Source organism: Myotis yumanensis, unplaced genomic scaffold, assembly GCF_028538775.1.
Source record: "Myotis yumanensis isolate MYYU_CA2020_CCGP unplaced genomic scaffold, mMyoYum1.0.hap1 SCAF_17, whole genome shotgun sequence".
NCBI lineage: Eukaryota > Metazoa > Chordata > Mammalia > Chiroptera > Vespertilionidae > Myotis > Myotis yumanensis.
In genome coordinates, this window is record NW_027223768.1 from 15,819,503 (window position 1) to 15,836,733 (window position 17,231).

Genomic DNA, 17,231 nt, shown 5'->3' on the forward strand with positions numbered 1-17,231 from the left:
AGAGGCCCTGCTTCCCTTCCCTTAAAAGCCAGGCCTTAACTGCTCAGCATTTGGGAAAATGATTCTAGTTGTGTTTTTTCCTCTTACTTGGTTAATTGGAAAGTATTTGTTCTGCATTTCCCATTAAATGGGAATGTTGCTGTATTCCCAGTGCCTAAAACTGGATAGGCTAAATAATAAATGCTCAATAATTATTTTTCAAATGAATATAATATTCTTCCTTTGTATCTCCTCTTAATACTTAGAACAAAAATATGTACAGTGATCCCAGAAGACATAGTGTTGACAAGAGCGAACAGATACTCAGTTTGAGTAGGACAGTCACACTGGTGGCCAGGAAAATGCCTGAGGCCATCTGACTATCCACTTAACTGTAGGTGGAGGAGATTACTTTTTTTAAAATATTTTTTTATTAATTTCAGAGAGGATGGAAGAGGGAGAGAGAAATAGAAACATCCATGATGAGAGAGAATCATTGATTGGCTGCCTCCTGCTCGAGCCCGCAACCTGGGCATGTGCCCTTGCCCGGAATCGAACCTGGGACCCTTTGGTCCGCCCGCAGGTTGACGCTCTACCCACTGAGCCAAACCGGTTAGGGCGGAGGAGATTACTTTATCTGAGAGAACTTACTATGTCATAGTGTGGACATCAATGAACTAGCTCTTTTTGCAGAGCTAGTTGTGCGGTGGCAAAGAGCATGACTTTGGAGTTTACAGGCCTGGATTTGATTCCAGCACTGCCACGTACTAATGGTGGAATCTTGAACAAATTTCCCAACTTACGTTTTTTCAAAATGTGGATAAAGCTACCTACTTCATAGGATTATTGTGAGAAATATATAAAATAAAGAATGTAAAGCATCTTTTTGAATTTTCTCTTCTGCCACCGTTTGCTGCTCCCCAACTCATCCTCTGTTATTGTCCAGTCAGAAATATGGTTTCTTTAGTATGGATTGTGTGTAAAGTATTCTTCAAATCTTACAACCCAGTAGGAAATGCATCCTCATATATCTAGGGAGGGCTCAAATTATTTAGAAGTGCATTGCATGGAAGTTCACAAATTTTTTAAATGGTGAAGGATGGTAATCAACCAAGCGTTTAGTAAGCCAATTCCACGGTGAGGATGGGGACCAACTGTGCCCTCATCTCCGAGTCTAAGACATCCATTCTCCAGGTAAAGCAACCCCGGGTTTTTTTTTTTATACCTTCCTATAGTTTTCATCTGAACTTGCCTCTGTTTATTGCCCATCTTACATGTGGCACTTCTGCCTGAATCCAGAGCTTTGGGTGTGTCGAGAGCTTGAAAAGTAGAATTTGGAAGGGGAGAGTCAGAACCCTGGAGGGGTCCTCCCAGCTCACTCCAGCGAGCATCTTCCCTGCGACCTGCTGCCCCAGCCCCGTCTCCTATCTTCCAAACCCAGGACCTATTGGGTTTGTTCCATCTTCTGGCATTTGCAGACTATTTGGCTGGATTTCTGTGCATAGTCAAGTCACCAGTTTCAAGTAGTGACACATTTTAAAACAATACAATTAAATTTTTTTAAAAAATTATGTTGCACATTAATGAAAAAGCAGGGCGGTGGTGGTGGTTCCTGTTCCTAACAGTTTTTTTCCATTGCTGTACAACCAATGCATAGAATAGTCCCTGACACATAACTGGTTCTTGAGAGATATTTGCTGCATATTTGAATGCTGATGAAATGAAATACTTAAATAGATAAATACTTATTGAATGAATATCTGGGAAGGATAATTTTGTTTACAAGTGATCTGGCTGAGAAGAAAGGAAGGTGAAGACCACGCTGAGAACCCCCCACGGAGCACACAGAGGCCAGCCAAAGGCATGAATGAGTGCACCCCTTTCCTCTCCAGGGCCGATGGTGGGAGCGCGCCCAGGGAGCTAACCTAAGCTGCAAGCCCAGGGTGAAGGTGCAGGTGTTGGAGGAAGGGGGGCCAGTGGGTTGACTCCACTCCACCGCCAGGTGGAGCGCTGTCTCCAGGTGAGGGTGGGCAAAGCAAGTGGGAGGAAGAGGAAGCCAGAAGCAGGGGCAGGAGAGAACAGTGACAATCACATCTGTTGAATGCTTAGGAAATGCCAGCCCTCTACATCGATTATCTGGGATCCTCACCACATTTCCACAAGGGGAATATTATTATCCTATATATAAGGAAACGTACAGTTCCATTCCCAGTCAGGGCACACATCCAGGTTATGGGCCCGATCCCCAGTAGGGGACATGCAGGAGGCAGTCGATCAATGATTCTTTCTCATCACTGATGTTTCTATCTCTCCCTCTCCCTCCCTCTCTAAAATCAACAAAAATATAATTTTTAAAAATGTGAGTGAATGAATGAATCCACACACAAATGAACAAACAAATGTCTTAACTCTGGTGCTCTGCTACTTTTCTCTTTTGTTGCCCATAACTGTGTGGAGAAAGTTCATTGGAACTAAGGGAGCCAAGTGGCTTTGGGATTTCTAAGCCAAAACAGCAGGGAGTAGGGAGGAGGTGACCCTGATAAAGGGCAGCTCTAAGCAACCCCGAGTTACTCAGTAACCTGAGCCCTGGTCCCCATGGATGGCCTGGCCAGGCTGGGCCAGGGCAAGCAGCAGACACCGGTTCCCCTTGGCTACCCTTTAGGTGCTCAGCTGGTCACAGCTGGAAACTAGAGATGGAAAGTCTAAGATTGGACAGACCCCAGGCAGGCAGGGAGCAGTGACAGAGTCAGGGGCCCCTAAGAGGAGGTCTGAGTTGGCAGAAGGAGTGAGAGATGAGGCCCCCAAATCCATCAGAGCTTCCGGGGCCAGAGGAGGCAGGAGGGGGCACCTAGAGCTTGTCATCACTGGGTAAGCCCAAGGAAAACCATGGACTGAGCCTTTCCAGAGGAGGTGGTGGGCCATGGAAACCCTCACAAGGGTCTCGATCTCTGCTGGGCCAAAGGGTGAAACCAGCTGGTGCTCACTAGTTGTTAAAATACCAAGATTGCCCCATCCAAGCTGGTAAGGAGATGTTATCCAAAGGTCTCCGAGTGTACCTGCTAGCGGCTGGCCCCCGCTATCTTGGCCCTCCAAGGGCTCCCTCTAGACCTCTCCGCAATCCAGCACATAAAGGGTTAACCCCTGCCAGGGCAGGGGGCCTCCAGGACCCAACCCTGTTACTGGTGTTGACTGGAACCCCAGGAGCTGGCCCAGGATTGGCACTAAATGGATGGTTGTTGAATGAATAGATGAGCAACAGGGGAGAGGGAAAACCAGAGATCCTGAGGAATTTAGAAAAACTGAGTCAACAGGTCAGAAAGAGATGGAGGAGGCTGGAATCAGGGAGGAAACTCCCGGGGATGCTAGGAAGCCCAGCTGAGAGGCCTTGCTCTCTCTGGTTCTGCAGAGACTCTTCCCCTTGTAGGGCCTACCCAGACCCTGCCTGGGCAGCCCAGAGCAACGCCTACACCCAAACAGGGCTCAGAAAGCAGGCTGTGCCTCTGGAGCGGAAGGCCGAGCCCGGGAGGATATCCAGATGCTGATTTACCAAGAATCATTACCCACAGACTGTTGACCAGACACCCACTGCCCACACCGCTCCACAGCAGGAGCTGGAAAACAGCTTTCCTGCTGATCAAGTAGAGAGCCTTTGGGCCAGGGGCCAGGGGCCAGCGAAGGCCAGAGAGCATACCTGGCCTGCTGAGAGCAGTGCTACCAGAGGCTGCTGCTACCCAGAGGCTGGTCCCCTACCCCCCTGCCCGCCTGGCTGGGCACTTAGGTCAGGAAGTTGGACACCTAGAATGCCCACACTGTCCCCCAGAGCCCACGCTGGTCCAGCAGCTCAAGCCCATGAGGGGAGGTGGGGGAGGAGGTGAACCAGAGAAAGGAGGATCAGGGCCTCCTGAGAAGGGCCAGGTGGTTCTTAGGAGGAGCCCCACTCCGTATCTGCTCTGGGGAGTGGCTGGCGCCTGTGGACCTGCACCACATCTCCCGGGAATGGCAACTCTTCCTTCAGGCAGGGTCTGGAACCTCTTCGCCAACACCCACAGCCCCTGCAGCATGACAGGCCCCTCGGTCAGTAGGGTGTAGGGTGGCAACGTCGGCAGAGGGCCTCCCCTCTCACCAGCCCCTCTGACACTGGCCTTCAGCTGCTCTTCTCGGAAGCGCCTTATGGCCCGCAGGTGTCAGAACCAATAGTCCAAGTCCTCCACCTGTTTGGAGCCCCCCAGTGGCCCAGCAGCCACGGGGCAGAGGCCATGTGCCTTAGCAGGGCCTTCCAGGTCTTTTTAGACTCCCCACCCTCAGCCTCAGTTCCTGAACGCACTGGACGTCACACAGCCAGGCTGGTGTCTATCCTGAGCCCCTTCTTGAAATGTCCCTCTGCTTTCTTCACTTGCCCCAGTTCAGGGCTGTCCTTCTAGACTGCATGTGGACATCCCCTCCCAGGAAGTCTCCATTTCGGTCCCCTCCCTCCTCTCCTGTGGGTTCTGCAGCCTCCTCCTAGGTCCCCACGGCCTCTGTGCTTCCCAAGGTCACATATTTACCCCAATGGCAATTAAATTCCCTCCTAAGTGTCCGTCTCCCAGCTGGACAGGGGCTCCCGGAGAGGGGTCAGCCGGTTTGTCTCTGAAGCCTGGCTCGCAGTAAGTGTCTCCTCGCTGTCCGTCTACCGCCCCAGTGGATGCAGATCTTGCTCGTGTAACAAGGACTGTGGACTCCTAAGTGAGAAGACCCTCCTTCCACCTACTTCCTTTCTCTACAGCTGCTGAGCAGCCCGAAGCCTCTCAGATCCTCCCTGAGCTGTGCAGGGAAGCCCGCTGTCAATGAGGGCCCCTGCCAGCCTGCTGCACTGTGGTGGGTGCAGGTTGGAGATGGGGGGGTGCAGGTTGGAGACGGGGAGGCGGAGGTTGGAGCAGGGTAAGCACCTGGCCTGCTGCGGCCCAGACCTCCCCAGCGGGGTTAACCATCCAGGTCTGGAGAGCCATCTCTTTATCTCTGTTCTCCATCTTTCAGTTTGGAAAAGCTTGAGTAACCCCTCAGCTCTTTCTTATGTTAACCCTGGAGGGGCCAGGCCAGGGCCTTTAAAATTGTTCTTTACTGATATTTTGATAGAGAGTAAAGGGAGAGGGAGAAAGAGAAACATCCGTGTGAGAGCAGAACGTCCACCGGCTGCCTCCTGCACGCCCCCTGCAGGGGTTGGAGCAAGCAGCCTGAGCTTGCGCCCTGGAGGGGAACCCAAAGACCTTTTGGCGCAAGGAACCACACCCCACCCACTGAGCCACCGGCAGGGGCAGGCGGGGCCTTTAAGGGGCACTTATTCTTTGGGAAACACTCTTTCAACTACACAGGTTGGGGGGGGGGGTTAGGGTGCAGGCCCCCTCCCTTCCTTTCCCCACTGGGTCCGCCGCTGCGCCCCAGCTGGCACAGTACATACCGAGCAGAACAGCGCCAGGGTCAGCTGGGCAGAAACGGGATCTGGGGTCCCAACGCCCCCATTCCTCCCAGTCCTTGCCCCACCTCCGGCCTCCGGCCCGGGACCCCACCCTCCCCCACCCCCAACCCCGGGAGCAGCAGAGAGGCAGGTCTCCTCGTGGGCGGGGGCGAGGCCTGCAGGGGGAGGGCGCTGCAGGTGGGCTGGGTCTGGCTCGGCGAAACCTGCCCGGCACGCCCGGGAGTGCCTGTCGGCGCCCAGAGCCGGAGCCGGAGCCGGAGCCGCAGCCTCTGCCCCATGGCCCCGACCCCGCGCCGCGCCGCCCGCCGGCGGCTGCAGCTGCCCCTGCTCTGCCTCCTCCTCCAGGGCGCCACCGCCATCCTCTTTGCGGTGTTTGTCCGCTACGACCACGAAACCGACGCTGCCCGCTGGCACGAGGGCAACCACAGTAACGCGGACAATGAATTTTACTTTCGCTACCCAAGTGAGTGTGGGCGAGGGCTCGCGGGGAGCAAGGACCCCCAGGAGGGGGCATTCGGGGGCCCAGATCTACCCCTCGGGGTAGGTGGGCCACCCTCTCGCTCGGAGATGAAGGTGCCCCAGATGTATAATAATACCTTTCCCAGCGTCTGCCCTGCTCCAGGTAGTATGCTGCGGGCGGCACATGCATTGACTCCTTTAGTCTATAAACTAGTTACTAGTCAGAGGTGGGGGACTGAGGCTGGGAGAGGTTAAGTGGCTGTTCAAGGTCATGCTGTCAGAAGTGAGGGAGCCGGGGTTCAAGCCCAGAGCTTTGGCCGCGCCCGTGTCCCTCTCCCCGTCGGCCTCATCAGGTTTGCGGGGCTGTGGCAGGCAATTCGCCTTTCCTCAGGCCTCCACCCTGACTGCCCACAGGAAGGAGAAGCCTTCTGGGCAGGGGAGACAGGGAGTGGCGTGCAGCCGTGGTCATGGCAGGTGGCTACCAAGGCAGTCCGGACTAGTGGGGCTCCGGCAGGTCTTCCCTAGTTGCCTAGAGATGGCCCCCCGAAAGTCAGAGAGAACATGATTGCAACGGCCTACCAGCCAACCACAGAGGAGCAGTCCCTCGCCCTGAGGAAGAGGCATGGCAGGGTCATCAGCCCATTTGACAGGGGAGAACGCAGAGGCTCAGAGCGGTGGTGACTTGCTCATGCTCACCCATCACGTGAGTGGCAGAGTGGGAACGGGGACTCGGGCGTGCCGAGCTCCTCGCACCCCAGTTCACCTGCCTGCTGACAGGGCCTAGGAAGCGGAGGGTTAACCCCTGACCCCTGCTGGGACAGAGCCTCTCAAGGTTGGGGGCCCAGCCTTGAGATTCAGGTCCTGGGTAGCTGAGACCAAGGACACCAGACTCTCAAACTTCGCCACAAATGCTTGGGCAGGTCTTCTCTAAGCCTCAGTTTTCCCATCTGGGCAATGGGGAGAAGGGTGCCCCATTTGAAGGATATACATGCAAAGAAGGCTCAGAGTGTGAGTCTCCTATAAAAAAAATCACAGGCTGCTATTACTCTACTTTCTGTATGTGGAGGCTGTCCCCCCCCCCGACCCTCTCCCAGCCCCGGCGTGACAAAATGAAGCTCACAGTGCTGAGGCTCTGGAAGGTGAGGTGGAGGTTTGGACCTGGGCATAAAGTGCCAGACCCCCCAGACATCCTAGACAGAGGGGGGTGACAGCCCCTCCCTCACCCCAGCCCTGGCTGGACAAGGTGAGCCATGGAAGCTGGGATCAAAGCCAGAGCCAATAGGGCAGGAATGGCGGACTCTTGGGGTCATGCCTTGTCCGGAGAGATAGGGAGTTGGGAGGGAACAGTTCGCAGGCTGAGAGCAGTAAGCTCTTGTCCAAGGGTCTGACCTGGCTGCCTACCATGAACCCCCTATTGCTTCTCCCCTGGGCCTCACTGAAGCCTCCAAGTCCGGCTTGTTTCCAGGTCCTCCCTGAAACCGGCCAGCTTCTCACCCCTCTGCGGGGTGGGCTCGCCCTGGACACAGCTGTCCGCCCTGCATTGCAGTAAGAGGAATGGCAGTTGGGAGTCCTCCCTCTTTTTCTGCCCCAGGTTTCCACCCCTGTGGACTTGGGACCCTGGTGTGTGTGGGGGGGAAGGCTGGGGAGGAGGGAGGTGTGAGGTCCCTGGAGCCTGTGGCTTTGATGAGCCGGGTCTTCACCTGTCCTTGTGTACAGGGGAAGGGATCAGGGCCAGAGTGGGTGTAGCCACCACGCTTTGATTTGGGAGATGAAAGGGAGTTCTGTAACTGTTGTTGTGCCCGGGGACGAGCCAATGCCAAGGGCATGGCTACTTTGAGGGTCTGTCTGTTATGTCTGTAGGAAGGGCCCTCAAAGCCCATCCGGTCAACTCTACCGAGATGTGGAGAGAGAGCCAGAGAGAACATGTGGCTGCCCAAGATCGCACAGCAAGTTAGCCAGCCTGGGGCCAGGTCTCTTGGCTCCCGGTCTGCAGGCTTTCCCCAAGCTTCTTATCCTATTAGGCGGGTATTGGAAAAAGGAAAGAAGAAAAAAAACCTAGGGTTACAGGGACCACAGAAGCAAAGATGAGAAAGGGTTCCAAGACAAAAGTATAGGCAGGTCCTTTTTATAAGCCTCCGAGACCTGACTCACCCGGAGAAGGACTTAGGGTAGATGGAATTAGGGTCTTCTTGGAAGAGGTGGGGAAGGGGGATGTGACCAGACCAGAGCGGTTTGTGTGACCTCTTCTGGGAGAATACAGACTCATCTGTCCCCTTAAAGACAGGAGCAGGGAGAGTGGGGGGATGGCCTCCCCATTTTGACACTCATGTTTCCTGCTCCTCATATTTTACATCCCCACTTTACAGATGGGGAAACTGAGGACCAGAGAGGTTAAGTGGCTTGTCCAAGGTCACAAAGTTAAAAGGGGAGAGCTGGAATTTCAATGCAGCTCTGTCAGATGCGAAAGCCCCAGCTTTGACTTTCCTTGTCCCATAATCTCAATCTTGTTCAGGAGTCTAGTGGGGTTAGGGAGGGGCAGTTAGGGAAAGAGAGAGGACACTAGATGGCTCTACACAGCTTTTATCTTCTCTCCAACCAGGCTCTCCTGCCCCCACAGGGACCCCTGAAGGGACTGGGGAGGAGTCATCTTATCCATCCCCCTGCCTGCAGCTGGCGTGGCCCAGGGAGAGGGTCTGTGTGCCGCCTTCTCCACTGAAGGAGATTTCTTGATGTTTAGACTTCAGGTGAAAGGCCAAGGGATTGAGTTTTGATTCCAAACAAGCCTGAGGTGGGAGACGTAAATATTGTTGCCATTTAAAACAAGTTCTGGAGTGGTTTCGGCAGGTAATGGGCACAGAGCCCTGTGACCCAGCCCCCTTCCTTATCTTTCTGTCCTTGGGCAAAAGAAAGACACGGATCCCCTGATTTATTGATTGCGCAAGGAGAGAAGAAGGCAGGCAGCAGGCCTAAAAGGACTGGCGGCTGTGGGTTGGGTTCCAAGTGAGGTCTCTCCTTTTCTACGGGGTTTTCCGGCCTGGGAGGGAAGAGGAGCCTGGGTGGTTTGGGGAATGGGCCGGGCTGGAGAAGGGACGCCGTGTTGGGACCGTTGAGGAAGGCCGGTGGGGCTCTAGGGCCTCACTCCCCCTGGCTGCCGGGGCTGGCAGCACACCCCCAACCCTCTGCAGGGGCTTGCAAACTCGTTTCCTATCAGCCCACAGGCAGCACAAAAAAAGCATAAACGTTCGCTTCTCTCCAAATCATTGATTACATTCTGAAATTCAATCATACATTTTCGGCTTGTGGGTGCTTCTCCAGATTGAACAAAAAAAGATGACCGTGGTTTTGCTTTCTTTATGATTTGCCTCTTTCTACAAGGGGCTTGAGGTCCTTCACAACAAAAACATGTGTGTCAGAAGAGGGAAGCAGAACATAATGGCGAACACCTGCAGGGCCTACCTACCGTGGCTGCAGTTGAGATTCCAGTGTAGCTCTGAGCTTCCAGGCGGCCAAGGAAAAAAAGGAAATATCATCAGTTATCACATACGTGATGCTTTGATGTTTTGGTGTCTGTCTTTCACGCCTGTAAGCACAGGGCCCGTGGCTGCTGCGTCCGGAGACCCTGATGCACCCGTGCTCGGTACACATCTGTCACCTGAACGCGGGACAGCAGGCTGGTTCCTCGGGGGAAGTGACATCTCCTCGCAATATGTTCTAAGAAAAAGCTCTCACGTGGAGCTGTCAAAGGGGAGCTTAGGGTCATGGTTGACCCTGTTTCTCAATAACTTATTTACAACAAATGCCACAGCAGCACTCATGAGCCGCTGTCTGTGGTGTTTTAAATGAAAGCCAGAGATGCAGAGCGTGGCGCCGTCTACAGAGACCCCGGGCGGAGGAAAGAGGCCCAGATGCCTGCCCAAGGTCATACTGGCTTGTGTTTCAAACCCCATTTACAGCAGACGGGAGAGGGGTACAGAACTAACACTAAAGCAAATTATCTGTATGTGTCGTATTGGCAGTGTTACTGTGCATTACTCTATGAGCGTAGTTTCTTACGCCCAGTAGTGCAGAATAGAAGGCAAACAGAAGAGGCCCCGCATCTCCCTGCCCAGAAACCCCATTGACCAGTAAACATAGTTCAAATAATTCTGCTATTTAAAAAAAATCGTGCCAGCACCGGTTTGGCTCAGTGGATAGAGCATCGGCCTGCGGACTGAGGGGTCCCGGGTTCGATTCCGGTCAAGGGCATGTACCTTGGTTGCGGGCACATCCCCAGGGGTGGGTGTGCAGGAGGCAGCTGATCGATGTTTCTCTCTCATCGATGTTTCTAACTCTCTATCTCTCTCCCTTCCTCTGTAAAAAATCAATAAAATATATCTTTTTAAAAATCGTACTCTAGAAAGAAACAAACTAAAAGGTGAAATCCTCCTCCGCACAGTCGCCATGTTGCATAACTCCAGGAGCATCGTCTGCACTGCAGTCGAGCCCCAGCAGTCCCCCCCTCCCTTCATGTCCTTTTCCCTGAGGTAACCCATTAACAAAGCTATTTTGTAAATTATTATTTTTTTACATTTAAATTTCTCAAAATGGAGAGGGATAGGTTCTGAAGTATGAGGGATGGAGGTTAGACACCGAGAAGGACTTCCCAGCAGAGAGGGACCACTGAAGAGAAGCCTGGAGGGAGAGAGGATTGTGAGCATGGTGGGACAGGGCTTGTAGCTGGAGAGACGCAGGTGGAACTCTTTTGGTAAGTGGTTGTAAGAGCCCAGAGACCGGGCAAAGGAGAGGGCAGAGAAGAGAGCAGGAAAAGGCTCTATGTGCCCTGGCTCTGGCACGGGGACATCAGCGAAGGTCTGGGTCCCACTGCTCCAAGCTGGCCAGCTAGGCACAGGGGCTCAGTCTGGGAGTCCCAAACTCCAGCCCCAAGAGCGGGGGCCCGGCTGGGTGGCTGCTGGGTTTGCGGGCGGGCGCCAGAGCATCCCCCCTGCCCCCTCAGGCTTCCAGGATGTGCACGCCATGGTGTTCGTGGGCTTCGGCTTCCTCATGGCCTTCCTGCAGCGCTACAGCTTCAGCAGCGTGGGCTTCACCTTCCTCCTGGCGGCCTTTGCCCTGCAGTGGTCCACGCTTGTCCAGGGCTTCCTGCACTCCTTCCACGACAGCCACATCCACGTTGGCGTGGAGAGGTGGGCAGCCGCTGCTCCCCCGCTCCCCCAGGTCTGCCTGGGGGGCCCCTGCTCACAGGACCCCACTGAAGCCCTGTCCATCAGGTTCCGATCCATCAGTTGATTTCTCTTAGGGGCCCCGCCTGTTCTTGTTGCCTGATTTCTTCTCCCAGCCTCGGTCCACACACTCAGCCACACCCCTCTCCCCATTCCTTTAAGTCCCTTATTACCCAAGAGCTGTTGGGAGGGGAGAGAGCTTCATGGAAATGGGCAGGTTCGGAGGAGCCTCTAGTTCAAGATCCGGTTCTTCCACCTGTCGGCTGTGTTTGCTGAGTCCCCAAACCTACCTCCCTGAGACTGTTTTCCCCATCTGCACAGAGGCCCGGAGATCTCTCCCCTCCTCCCAGGGAAGAACTCAGACGTGCAGTAGGCTCATGGCCTCCTCCCCTGAGCCCTTCCCCAGGGCTCCCCAGGTTCCCCTCGCTCACCCTCCCTATCCCACCCTCCAGCATGATCAATGCTGACTTCTGCGCTGGGGCTGTGCTCATCTCCTTCGGGGCCGTGCTGGGCAAGACCGGGCCAGCCCAGCTGCTGCTCATGGCCCTGCTGGAGGTGGCACTGTTTGGCATCAACGAGTTTGTGCTCCTTAGTCTCCTGGGGGTGAGTCTGGATGGGGATGGAGCGAGGGTGGGGGTGGCCAAGGCCAGGCCCTGACCAGGGCCTGGGGGAGGGGTGGGGCAGTGGGGCAGGGCTCCCCTCCAGCTCAGCTCTGCCTCCCCAGGTGAAGGATGCCGGAGGCTCCATGACCATTCACACCTTTGGTGCCTACTTTGGCCTGGTCCTCTCCCGGGTGCTCTACAGGCCCCAGCTGGAGAAGAGCAAGCATCGCCAGGGCTCCGTCTACCACTCGGACCTCTTTGCCATGATTGGTGAGCTTGCCAAGGTGGGGCGGGGTGGGAACCAGTTCCGGGGACCCCTGATTGGGGGCCAGAGAGGATGAGCTCCAGGCAAGGTCTCCGGATGCTGCCTGTAGTCTTCGGGGTTCTGGCTGAGAACTCCCTTCCTACTTGGGTTCTTCCATGAGAGTCCGGGACCTGTGCTCCTTCTCAGCAGTTTTATGACAGGTTCTTAGAACTCAGCCTTGAGGCCCGTTCCCAGGGGCCTTTCAGAAATGTTGGCACCGACCCTTGCTTAAACCCTCCAGGGCTCACCACCCACAAGTCAGAAACCAGACTCATCCGCCTGGCACCCAGCCCCTCACCCTCCTCCTCCCTCCCAACTCCAGCTCCCTCACACTTGGCTTCTCCCACCTCTTACCCCCAGGCCTTTGTCCCCAGGGCTGCCTCCCAGGCCTAAGGACACTTCCTCCCAGAAGCCCCCACCCTGGGGTTGGGGGTTGGAGTTTGTGCATCATGCCTGGGAGCAGTAGGGCCTGACATGCGAGCACCAGTCACCACCCCGTGGTACCCTTTTAAGCAGGTACTTCCACCCTGGCCTCTGCTCCTTTCTCTACCTTCATAAACGAGCCAGGAAAGGAATTGATTTTTTTCTTCTTTTTTTTAAAGATATGTTTTTACCCCACTGCTAAACTTGACTGGTTTAATATATATATATATAATGTTTTTACTGGTTTGAAAGAGAGAGAGGAAGGGAGAAGGATAGTGATAGAAACATCGATGAGAAAGAGACATCAATGGACTGCCTCCTGCACGCCCCGTACTGGAGATCAAGCCCGCAACCTGGGCTTGTGCCCTGATTGGGACTGGAACCGGGGAACTCTTGGTTCATGGGTCGATGCTCAACCCCTGAGCCACATGGGCCGGGCCAATTTTTTGTGTGGGTGGGGGTAGTATTGAAAAATAACTGGAGAGAGGCTGGTGGTGTATTTCGTGCTCCGGGTTTGCTGGGAAATAGAGTCCGTGTAACCCTAGGGCAGCGGAGGCTCCTTGCCCTTTGAGACCCAGATACGTTGGGCTTTAAGTCCAAAGACTCCCCAATATTTCCGTGCTGCCCCAGAGGCCTACATTCTCAGCTCTCCTCCGCCTCCAGCTCCTTCCACAGACACCTGACCTTCCCTTGATTCCTCCCCACGCTCTCCCGCCGAGCACCAGTGGGTGAGTGGGTGGCTTTTATTGCAGGCTGTGGGGTTGCAGGGAAGTTACATGGAAGTTACAAGGACCACTCAGCACCCAGGGGCAGTCCCCCAGCCCCTTGCCAAGCTCACCCTGCCCCAAACGGTCCCAGCCTTCCCTCACTGTGCCCCTCGGCCCCTCCTCCCTCTCCCTCCAGGACTGACCTGGGAACCTCACACGGACAGGCAGGGCATGGGACACACAGGCCCAGCCCACCCATTGCTCGGCAGACAGCGGCCTCCCTGCACACTGCAGGGTCCATCCTTGCTAGGAAGACACTGAGGTTATAAACCAAATTATTTCCCTGGCACGCACGCCAGGTACCCACCTCAGTGCCTGGAATGCGGTGCACTTGGTCTTTTTTTTTTCTTTTCTTTCCTGATACTTAAAAAAACCCTCTCAAACCTCTGATTTTCAATTAAGTAGCTCCCCTTGGGGCCAGAACCCCTCCGTGGCTACTGTTTGTTGAGCATTTAGTACCCACCAGGCCGTGGCTGAGCACCTCACGTGTGTCACCTCCTTTAGTCCTCACTTCATGAGGCAGGTCTTGTTCCCACTTGACAGAGGGGTAAACTGAGGCTCAGTCACACAGCTTGCACCTCGTGGGGAGCCACCTCCTTCCGCTCACTCTGCCTGCCTCCCCACCATTTAGGGACCATCTTCCTGTGGATCTTCTGGCCTAGTTTCAACTCTGCACCCACTACGCTGGGGGACGGGCAGCATCGGACAGCCCTCAACACCTACTACTCCCTGACCGCAAGCACCCTCAGCACCTTTGCCTTGTCAGCCCTTGTCGGGAAGGACGGGCGGCTGGACATGGTATGGGAAGGGGGCCTTGGGAGAAGCAGAGGGAGGAACTGGCCGGGGGGAGGGGGCGGGGGGGAGAGGTTTGAGACCCTGCAAGGCCTATTCTCCAGGGGCACAGGGAAGGGCACAGGCACATGGAGTTCCACCTGCACTGGAGGCGGTGGGGTCAGAGTGAGAGACAGGGCTACAACAGCAGGAGAGTCAGAGGTTAGATGGTGGAGGGACTTCCAGAGGCAGTGGGCGCCACCGTGGCGGAGGGGCTTGGGTTGGATGTGGGTGTGACAGTTTGGAAGAGCCTCCGACGCCTTGCTCTTCCCTGCTCCCCTAGGTCCACATCCAGAACGCAGCATTGGCCGGAGGGGTTGTGGTGGGGACAGCAAGTGAAATGATGCTGACACCCTTTGGGGCGCTAGCAGCTGGCTTCCTGGCCGGAACCGTCTCCACGCTGGGGTACAAGTTCTTCACGGTACAAGCGCCCCTCCAGCCCTGGGCGGAGCGGGTCTTCAGGGCCCCTCCTCCCACCTCTCTAACAGGCCTGGGGTGGGAGGGCACACAAGACTCATTATTGGTGTCCTGTCCTTCAGCCCGTCCTTGAGTCAAAATTCAAAGTTCAAGACACGTGTGGTGTCCATAACCTTCATGGGATGCCTGGGGTCCTGGGTGCTCTACTGGGGGTCCTCGTGACTGGGCTGGCCACTCGTGACACTTACGGAGATGGGTAAGGCCCCCCCTCCCCCCCCCCGCCGCCATTGATCCACACTGAAGTCATTACCCCTTGGAATGACCTCCCTCACTCTCTCCCCCACCCCATGTGCACCAACAAATGTGCATTTTCACTTATTCATCCCTATTCTGGGAGCTGAGGAAACCAGAGTGAGCAAGACCAACCAGGGGGGCTGCCTTCCTGGTCCTCGGTCAAGTTTAACAGGTCACTGAACAAATGATCTCAACAGGGTCACTAAAGGGTCAGGAAGAGATAATGAGCCTTATGATCGACGTTTGCACATCGAGGCTCAGAGGAGAGGGCAGGCCAAAGTGACCCTCAAACTGAGTCTCGAAAGGCGTGGGGGTGTCTGCTGGCACACGAGGGAGGGTGGGCGGGGGTTCCAGGCTGCGGGCCTGACTGGGGCAAAGACAAGACTCAGCCTGATGGGTTCCCGGAGGCCCTTGAGCGGCTGCATGACGCGATGCTCTCAGGCACCGACCCGCCCGCCTCCCCACAACCTCCCCGCAGCCTCCAGAGCGTGTTTCCACGCATCGCCGAGGGCCAGCGCAGCGCCACGGCCCAGGCCATGTATCAGCTCCTCGCGTTGTTTGTCACGCTGACAGTTGCCGCTGTGGGTGGGGGTATTGGAGGTGAGTGATCTTGGCTGGGGTGGGGGGCTGGCAGGAGCTCCAGGGAGGGCAGAAGACTGGAGGGAAGGCCATTGGGACATTTATTTACTCGGATATTTATTGAGCACCTACTTTGTGCCAGGCGTGGGGTGGGGTTGTAGAGTTCAGGGGTGACCTCCTCGGGGTCAGGTGGAGCACTCCGCAAGGGGCTGAGTTGGGTTCCTCTACTCTGGTTCTGTGGTTTCCTTGTGCTGCTCCCTCTACCCACTAGAGGGCAGTCCAAGCTCAGGCTGAGGCCCTGGAGATGGCGAGCTGTGCATATTGTCGTTGGGTCCCCCCGCCGTCCCCCCTACCCTGCAGGGGCAGGGAGCCAAGGGCTTGGCTTGGCTTACCACTAGATTGCAGCACAGAGAACGTCCACAGAGGCTGTCTGCCCACTAATGCTGGCTCAGGCAGTCCTTCCTGATGTCTGGCCTTAGTCCTTTCGATCTTCAAAATAAAAGCTATGATGCGGTGTCTTCACCCTCCTGCTCTCAACTCGAGACTGTCATCCTCAGACAAGGTTCAGTTCATTCACTCATCTAGTTATTATTCAATACACACTTTCTGCACCCCTCCTGGACAGGAGGCCACAGAAAGCAGCCGTGGCTCACGAGAGAATCACTATTTGGTTCATTACCAACTGTGCCAAACCTGAATTAATTACTTCACTTCTCTGAACCTGAGTTCCTTCTCTGTAACACAGGGATCACATTCACCTTCAGGATCACTACGATTATAGGGAAGGAAATGCTTGTCAAGCCCTTTGCATGGCATCTGGCACACAGTAGGTGCTCAACAAATATGGCTGTGACTTGCCTGGGCTAGGCGGCTAGGCATCACGCTGACCCCAGGCCTCCCGGCTCCTCTGTGCCTTGTGGCCCTGGGTGGCAGCCTCTCCCACGGGAATAGCAAAAAGCTTCACACATCTTCCCCTACCACCACCAGGGTGCCTACTAAAGCTGCCCTTTCTGGATGGCCCTCCAGACTCTCAGTGCTTCGAGGACCGGATTTACTGGGAGGTAAGACCGAGCTGTAGCCCCTCCGGCCCACAGGGCCCTGTCACCCTGCCTGCCTCACTCCCTATGACCCCACCTGCCTCTTTCCTTCCTCGCCTGCTCATTCTCCTCAGGGGTGTGCCCCTGAGCTGTGGCATTCAGCCACCCGGAGCCACCCCTTGACCTGCTCCCCCACCCCTGCCCTCCAGGTGCCTGGGGAGCATGAAGATGAAGCCCAGGGACCTCTGAGGGAGGAGGAACTAGACACTCAGGCCTAACTCGCACCAGCCCTTGAAAGGATGCTCTCCTTTTGGAAGATAATGCCTGGCTACGCTTGGAAGTTCTCCTGTCGCTCCCATCCTTCCTTCCCGCTGCAAGAAGGAAGTCACGAGTCAGAAGGAGCCTCCTTTCCACAGGCAGCGCTAGGGGAAGGGCTGCAGAAGGCGCGCGAGATGGTGGAGGAGCAGGGCTATAACTGGCCGTATTGGGGGAAGAACCTCCCAGCAGCCTCACCACCACCACCAGCAGCCACAACCTGCAAGTGAGGCACCCAAGTGACTGCTGACCCACGGGTCCAGCATCACACAGTTACGGTGTGAGCCAGGGCCCGGCTCTCCGCGGGCGATAAACACACGGTCACCAGGGACTCTGACTCCTTCCTTGTGCACTGGGGGTTTGGGGGGTCCCTCTCATCCTGTAACTCACAGTGTTAGAAACTGGGGGTGGGAGACGTCTCACCTCCCGGGGTCTCTGGGACTCCCTCAGAGATGCTGTGTTCTTCCAGGCAGGTACCCAGCATGGGCTTTCCTGCCTGAGAGACAGGGAGCTCAGTCTCCCAGGAACCTGGGGCTGCTGGAGAGTTCTAGTCCAG

General features: G+C 55.6%; 1 protein-coding gene across 1 annotated transcript; it reads left to right on the top strand.

Moving 5' to 3' along the window:
* The first annotated feature begins 5,672 nt into the window (after window positions 1–5,672).
* On the top strand, window positions 5,673–17,006 carry RHBG (Rh family B glycoprotein). The gene is made up of 10 exons (XM_070395988.1): window positions 5,673–5,894; window positions 10,884–11,070; window positions 11,559–11,709; window positions 11,831–11,978; window positions 13,834–14,000; window positions 14,317–14,454; window positions 14,573–14,706; window positions 15,223–15,344; window positions 16,311–16,384; window positions 16,570–17,006. The coding sequence occupies exons 1-10, from the start codon at window positions 5,708–5,710 to the stop codon at window positions 16,636–16,638; spliced, it is 1,377 nt and encodes a 458-aa protein (XP_070252089.1). The 5' UTR covers window positions 5,673–5,707; the 3' UTR covers window positions 16,639–17,006.
* Window positions 17,007–17,231: the final 225 nt, after the last annotated feature.